Source organism: Sinocyclocheilus grahami, unplaced genomic scaffold, assembly GCF_001515645.1.
Source record: "Sinocyclocheilus grahami isolate Dianchi unplaced genomic scaffold, SAMN03320097.WGS_v1.1 scaffold706.1, whole genome shotgun sequence".
Classification (NCBI taxonomy): domain Eukaryota; kingdom Metazoa; phylum Chordata; class Actinopteri; order Cypriniformes; family Cyprinidae; genus Sinocyclocheilus; species Sinocyclocheilus grahami.
The window spans coordinates 615,221-623,175 of NW_015505885.1; the positions used below are offsets into that span (position 1 = coordinate 615,221).

Consider the following 7,955-nt stretch of genomic DNA (forward strand, 5'->3'; position numbering starts at 1 on the left):
TGTTCATGTTTCTTCTACAAAATAGTTACAATTGTTAGTAAGCTGTTTAAAAGCTTATTTTTACTTGTCTTGTGGCTGACAAGTTTAATGCATTGTTGTGCTACCAAAAAACGTTTGTGCATTGAAATGTTCTTCTTTTTTCCAATTGATTTGAAACCATGTTTAATACAATAAATCTCAAAATCTGTCTAATTACATTGACATTACATAAATATAACATTTATCATTACTTAAAAACATTTGTTAATGTTATTTACTAATATATATATTTTTGTAGTTGTAACTTGGGGACTCAATGCAGCTTGTTCAGTCAAGCAGCATTTAATGACGAATAGCAGCGCTGAGGCTCTAATGATCTATTAAGTATTATAGATCGTGGGGGGAAGTCGTGGCCTAATGGTTAGAGAGTCGGACTCGTAACCCAAAGGTTGTGGGTTCGAGTCTCGTACCGGCAGGGATTGTAGGTGGGGGGAGTGAATGTACAGCGCTCTCTCCCACCTTCAATACCACGACTGAGGTGCCCTTGAGCAAGGCACCGAACCCCCAACTGCTCCCCGGGCGCCGCAGCATAAATGGCTGCCCACTGCTCCGGGTGTGTGTTCACGGTTTGTGTGTGTTCACTGCTGTGTGTGTGCACTTTGGATGGGTAAATGCAGAGCACTAATTCCGAGTATGGGTCACCATACTTGGCCACATGTCACTTCACTTTATTAAAACTGTCATCTCACTCTTATGGTCATTCTGACACAATGACAATGCTATCAACTCATGCTTATGGGGCTTTTATTTTGAAGTGTATCACCACAGGCGGGAATTGGAAAGGCAAATGGATGTAGTCGCAAATCTGTTTTGCATCTAATGAATACAAGTTTTTACTAGTAAGAATACAATTGTAGAGCTCTGTAACTAGATTTCTTACTAGTAAGAATTTAATTAGAGAGCTCTGTAATTACATTTTTACTAGTAAGCACTGAATTAGAGAGCTCCCTAATTTGTATTGTTACTAGTAAGAATTGAATTGTAGAGCTCTCTAATTTAATTCTTACTAGTAACAATGCAATTGCAGAGCTCTCTAATTCAATTAGAGAGCTCTCTAATTCAATTGTTACTAGTAAAAATCATGAATCTGTTTTTAAATGAATCACTCAGTAAGACAGAGTCGTGCTGCCACCTACTGGCCAAAACCACGGTCCCAGCACAAAAACACACTCAGCAAAATATCGCCTAATTAAGCTTATCAATTAAATTAGAGAGCTCTCTAATTATAATTGTTTCTAGTAAGAATTGATTTAGAGAGCTCTCTAACTGGCATTGTTACTAGTAAGAATTTAATTGTAGAGCTCTCTAATTGAATTGTTACTAGCAAAAATGCAATTACGACGAGTAACACTGGGGATATTTTAAGCTAAAACGGCTTGCCATAGTGTTGTGCTGTAGCTAATAAACAGTTGATGCTACAGTATGCCTAGTTTAAATAGCATCCTAAAACGAGCTGACGATTGCTCAGTGTATGAAAATGTACTAGGCTAATTCTACATGTCTGTGGCCAATCCAATCGATTTATCTTTACCCTGTAATGTTATTCAATGTCACTTTTTATCATATCAAAATCACCCACTTTCCAAGGTGGCTAACCATCTTAATTTCTTCATTCTTTCAAAACTGTACATTTGGTCAGAAACCATGTGTGTTATGAATTAATAATCAAATGATAGTCAGTGTTCACATGCATTTATTTACATTAGTATTCAAAAAACACGTCTTAACATTCAACAAATGAGGATAAGAACAATGATTTACAAAATGAAAATTCAATTTTTGCGTATCAGATTAAGCTAAAACTGGTATGAATGAGCAGACATTATATGGTCAAGTAAGAGTTGTTATTTATTGATTTTTTATAAGACTTATTGAATATTAATAGCTGAATATCATGCTTTTGCAGGCTGCAGTCATTATTTAGGGTTGTGTTGTTCTTTTCTCTGCATCCCAGTTTGCAAAACTATGAAAATGAGGTTCTTATTTTAATGCACTTTAAAGTCAGACATTCAACATTTGTTACTAGTACTTAAAATAAAAAGCAGTTTACATTCATTGCACAGAACAAAAAAAAATTGGTTTTATTTCTGGTTTTACACTTTATTTCGATAGTCCACTTTAGACATTCTACTAACTATAAGTAACTTTGTAACTACATGTCAACTAATTCTCATATGCAAAACTATGAAAATGAGGTTCTTATTTTAATGCACTTTAAAGTCAGACATTCAACATTTGTTACTAGTACTTAAAAAGCAGTTTACATTCATTGCACAGAACAAAAAAAAATTGGTTTTATTTCTGGTTTTACACTTTATTTCGATAGTCCACTTTAGACATTCTACTAACTATAAGTAACTTTGTAACTACATGTCAACTAATTCTCATTAATTTGCATCTACATGTCTACTAACTCTCAGAGTAGACTGTTAGGGTAGGTTTAGGGTTAGCAGAATAAGTTGACAAAGAAAGTGTTAGAAGATATTAAGCAGACAGTCTACTAATACTCTACTAACTGCTAGTTGACATGTAGTTGCAAAGTTACTTACTGTTAATAGAATGTCTAAAGTGGACTATCGAAATAAAGTGTTACCAAAAAATCGTTATTCGAAATAAGTTGTAATGAATAAGATTAAGTCTCTTTCTCTATTAATAGACGTATGATGATTTTAAAGGCTTGTGCTTTTGACAATTACCCTGTATTGAAACGTAGATGATCTTTTTCTTTCACAAAAGGCTCCATTCTTGAATTCATTACAACCAGCCACATAAACACAAACATTTCTGCCTAAAATCACACAACTGAAATATAAGTTTTGATTCGTTTAACATGGAACAGATCCTGGTAAATATAATAGAGGCGATTCATTTTAAATGATTAATTACTTGACATTAAAACGTAGTCCACCAAAAGAGAGATATGATTTAAATAAATAATGAACAATGAGGTAACAATGTCTCTAAAGAAAGTAAGACTGCATTTGTCACCTGTATCACTACTTGATCTGCATGCCTGCTCTGAAAATTGTATTTTTTTATTCTCGATGTTGTTGCAGCCGCGCCATGCACGGTATCAGCTGTTGCATACAGAGTTTTGAAAGGTTCTCAGAGTTACAGTATATATCATTATGTAGAGTGATTTAAGTAGTTACAGGTGACAAGTGCAACTCTTTTCCGCAGTCCATGCACCATATGTTCGGCAGAAATGTTTTCAGCAGGGCTGAGGAAATGTTCTATATATTATATAACAATTCTAATACATTACAACAAAAAAATGTCAAGGCCCTCCCAGAATCTATGTAAAACTACACAGATGCATGATGTAATACTTATTACTGTGAACCTGCTAATGCCATATTACGTTTGCTTCCCAGACTTCCCTCGTCTTAAAACCCACTAATTGGCTTTCCAGAAAAAAACGTCCAACTGCTAAACGAGGGGTTACTGACATGCCTTAACTTCGACTGTGTCCACAACAGCACTCAAAGACTCAGATCAATGATGATATGCTCAAAGATCTGTGTGCTGCCCTTAAAACTGGAGGCAAATACGAAGTCCCTCCGGTCAGTGGAGACCACAGTGAAGGAACGAGGAGCCTGGATGTAGACTTCCTTGAAACGCTCAAAAACCTTCTCCTCTGCATCCCACAGATAGATCTGCGAGAAGGTGTAGTCGCTTCCCAGAGCCAGGTAGTACCTTTCTTTGAAGGAAAATGGCTGCAGGATCATGGACCCTCTCGAAGGAAGCGCCTGGACCTCGGAGAACTCCTTAGCAGTCCAATGCAAGACTTTGGAGTCGCCGATGTATCGGGTCATGGCCAGATAAAGATCCTCCTTGATCCTGAAGGCCTTGACAGCGACTACATCTTCCATGTTTGGGATCTCTCCTTGCAAGGCAAACTTCTGAGTGCTCCTGCTCCACTGGTAGATGACCGGTACTTGGGAACGGCTCGCTAGGATAAGATGGGCCTTACCGTCCAAATTCACGAACTCTGCATCGGTATCACGAAACCATTCGTGAAGCGACTGGTAGGAGTAGAAGCCCTTGTCGTTCCATTTGTAGAGAGTAGAAAGTCCAGCCTTCGAGCTGTCAGCGATGATGAAGAACCAGTCGTTGCCGATCTGAAAGGCCTCGATGTCATTCGGCTTGGAAATCTTGGAAACCTCAATGTCCTGGAACTTTGTGAACTTGCTTTGGTCCTCATCAAACTTGTAGATGTGGGAACCACCAAAGAGTTGAGCAACGATGACAAACACCTGGTTCTGGATGATCACAGACTTGCAGCCAACTATGGACTGACCTAAAAGAGAACACATTGCATGATTTATTTGGCCATACGCAATCCTTCATATAATGGCTTTAACATGACTGTACCTGTGATGTTGTCGTAACTCCTGAAGTTCATCTCGATGTGGTCCCATTGGAGCACCATGCAGCTCTCTATGTTGGGAGCAGCGATGGCCACGTACACGTCGTTCTTGTGGGAGAACGTGTCCACAGACAAAGACTCAGTAGACACAGAGTGGAGAGGAACGAAATCTGGACAACATATGGTAAAATTGCATCTTAGTAACTGTTTTGCATCTCATAACTGATATGCTGCATGATATGTGGAACACACTGCAAAAACTAGCCCAACAGACGCTCAGCACGGATTTTAAAGTTGACATGGAATTAAACTCTTAAAAATAAAGGTTCTCTATTGGCATTGATGGTTCCATGAAGAACTTCTAACATCCATGGAACTTTTCAGTTCTTTATAGTGGAAAAAGGTTCTTTAGATTCTTAAAAATGTTCTTCGCACTAATTCTTTTTTTAGAACTGTTCAGTGAAAGATTCTTTGAGGAAACCAAAAATGGTTCTTCTATGGCACTGCCGCGAAAGCCCCATTTCAACGGTTATTTTTAAGAGTGAATAGCAACAGATGTTTTCTTCCTTTTACTTCCATATAGAAAACAAATGTATGGCGGGACTTGGTTCTACGCATCGGCTGTTGATTGGAGTTTCAGATGTGGATGCTGCACTCAAAAGTGGAGGCAGATGAGTGTGAGCTTGCAGGAGTGAGGTTAAGCGGAGGTTAAGTCCTGCATACGTCACCAGAGAGAAGTCATTTCACTAAAAGATCCAGTTATGAAATTAAAGGTCAATTAAAAAAAATAAATAAATAAACGTATGCATGGATTAATTGTTCACAATAAGATCTATAGCATGCATTTAGAAAACAGATGTGGTGAATTCATTTCATGTCGTCATTAAGAATTATTTTTACCAAATTGTTTCAATGTACTTGTAAATAGCTATAAAAAATGCACTGAATTGGATTTGTAAGCTTACAAACACACTACCAAGCATGCACATGCTCATTCACATACCTGTAGAGATGCATTCGTTATGTAAGCTCGCCATGTCATTGAGCCGCTTGCCCTTCATCTCCTCAGGACTGGCGCAGAGGACGTCTGATACAGTGGCGTTCGTGCTCTTCAGCCACATCATCAGCCACTTCGCTCGGCAGTCACACTCAAAGACATTGCCCCTCAAGTCTCTGCAAGGAAATATATATGAAAACATCAGTAAGCATTGACCTTATTATATAGTGTTCATTCCTGTAGGCTTAAAAAGACATTTTATCATATCATATTCAATGCACTCTATTGCATAATAGTTATCGCTAAGTAAGCATTTACAGAAGCTCACTCACAGCTCTATCAATGAGTCCAGATCGATGAATAGATCTCTGGGCAAAGCTTTAATGTTGTTGTTTGCCAAAGACCTGTGAGGGATACAGCAACACTTTAGAGTAAAGTACCATACAAATAATTAGCATATGTATGTTCATTTAATATAATAAAAAATAACGTACAGATGAGTCAAATCCCTAAGTCCTCTGAAAGAGTATTTTGATGTTGTCTCAATCTTGTTGTTTTCTATAAACCTAAAGAATGGAGAGAAAATTAAGAGCTGAAAGAGTAAAAGATGGTGACATGAAAAGGAACCAGGATGATTATAACTAAATTAGAAACCAAACAACCATTAATAAAGTATTAAAACAATTACTTAAGGAAATTAAATGAATACATTTCAATTAAATACGTATATAATTAAGTTAGAATGATACATTCATATGTTCAAAGAATGTGTGCATATCTCCAATATGCAATTGTTCAAAACTCACAGCTTCGCAATATATTTTTCTCTCGAATAAAGAGTTTACTTAAAGATGTACCATCCAATATGTAGATGAGTTTGTTTCTTCATCAGATTTGGAGAAATGTAGCATTGCATCAGTGTCTCAGCAATGGATGCTCTGCAGTGAATGGGTGCCGTCAGAATGAGAGTCCAAACAGCTGATAAAAACATCACAATAATCCACACCACTCCAGTGCATCAGTTAATGTCCTGTGAAGCAAAAAGCTGCGTGTTTGCAAGAAACAAATCCATCATTAAGGTGTTTTAAGTTTAATTTTTTTTGCTTCTGGCAAAAATACGAGTCCATAATCCATAATAACACTTCTTCCAGTGAAAAAGTCTATTTTTGTCCTCTCACATCAAAATCCACCATATAACATATTTGTTTAGAGCTGTTTTCACCTGTTAACGGTGCTTGATCTGTGCATATTTCTCTCATGATTCAGACGAGACGACGTTTTCACTGGACAAAGCAATGTTAGAGGACTCATAATTTTGCTGGAAGTAAGAAGCTTAATGATGGATTTGTTTCTTACAAACATGCAGCTTTTCTCTTCACAAGATGTTAACTGATGGACTGGAGTGGTGTGGATTACTTGTGGATTTGACTCTCATTCTGAGGGCACACATTCACTGCAGAGGATCCATTGGTGAGCAATAGATGCAATGCTACATTTCTACAAATCTGTTTAGCTGAAGAAACAAACTCATCTATATCTTGGATGGTCTGAGGGTGAGTACATTTTCTGCAAATTTAAATTTTTTGGTGAACTATTGCTTTAAAAACAATTAGACCTTCCATTTCTATACACTCTAAAAAAATGCTGGGTTGTTTCAACCCAACTTTTGGGTTAAAAATCTAATGTAAAAATTTAACCCAACGGTTGGGATAGTCCATATTTGACCCAAAGTTGGGTTGAAACAACCCAGCAGTGTCAAAAAGCTATAGCAACAGCACTGCAATAGACTATCTATAAATTTTTTAAAAAGAATAAAATAACAATGAAAGAAAACTTACAGGTACTCCAGGTGCGGAAGGCCAGAAAATGTGTCATCCCTTATTGTGGTGAGGGCATTGGAGTTCAGCAACCTGTCAGAGTTCAATCATTGCCAACAATCATTGTCATTGAAATTATACACTCTAAAGAATGCTGGGTTAAATACAACCCAGTGCTGGGTAAAATAGGGACAAACCCAGCAATTAGGCTGTTTTGACCCAGCGGTTGGGTTAAATGTTCAACCCAATATGGACAAACCCAGCAATCGGGCTGTTTTGACCCAGCGGTTGGGTTAAATGTTTAACCCAACCTTCTGGGTAGTAACCCAACCGCTGGGACAAAACAACCCAATTGCTGGGTTTGTCCATATTTTACCCAGCACTGGGTTGTATTTAACCCAGCATTTTTTAGAGTGTATGTCATACACATGTGCTTAGTCAGATGGGCTTGACTTACAGTAACTGTAAAGATGGCATGTGTGAGAACATCGCCTCCTTGATCTCAGAGAAGGTCCCATTCACAATACTCCTGCAAAATGCAAAAAATTCAATACAAGCCCGACACAAAACGAGACCCTGTTACATAGAAATATAAAAGCAATATGATTGAACGTGAGCAGCACTGGTCCTGAAATGCTATATTTACTCAAGTGTAGTCTACTAACTGATCTAATGCATTAGCTTATGAGGACTCACAGTGAACTGACATCGTTGGGAATGAATCTGGGGACAT

General features: G+C 37.6%; 1 protein-coding gene across 1 annotated transcript in view; it reads right to left on the reverse strand.

Moving 5' to 3' along the window:
* Positions 1-2,645: 2,645 nt before the first annotated feature.
* LOC107559946 (leucine-rich repeat LGI family member 2-like) overlaps positions 2,646-7,955 on the reverse strand; it is a 7,475-nt gene continuing 2,165 nt past the window's right edge. The window contains exons 2-9 of the mRNA XM_016243976.1: positions 7,919-7,955; positions 7,680-7,751; positions 7,244-7,315; positions 5,900-5,971; positions 5,738-5,809; positions 5,412-5,581; positions 4,414-4,578; positions 2,646-4,339 (exon numbers count right to left, since the gene is read on the reverse strand). The exon at positions 7,919-7,955 is cut by the window's right edge and continues 8 nt beyond it. Coding sequence (XP_016099462.1) covers positions 3,522-4,339; positions 4,414-4,578; positions 5,412-5,581; positions 5,738-5,809; positions 5,900-5,971; positions 7,244-7,315; positions 7,680-7,751; positions 7,919-7,955 — 1,478 coding nt within the window. The 3' untranslated portion in view covers positions 2,646-3,521. The remainder of the gene's footprint in view (positions 4,340-4,413; positions 4,579-5,411; positions 5,582-5,737; positions 5,810-5,899; positions 5,972-7,243; positions 7,316-7,679; positions 7,752-7,918) is intronic.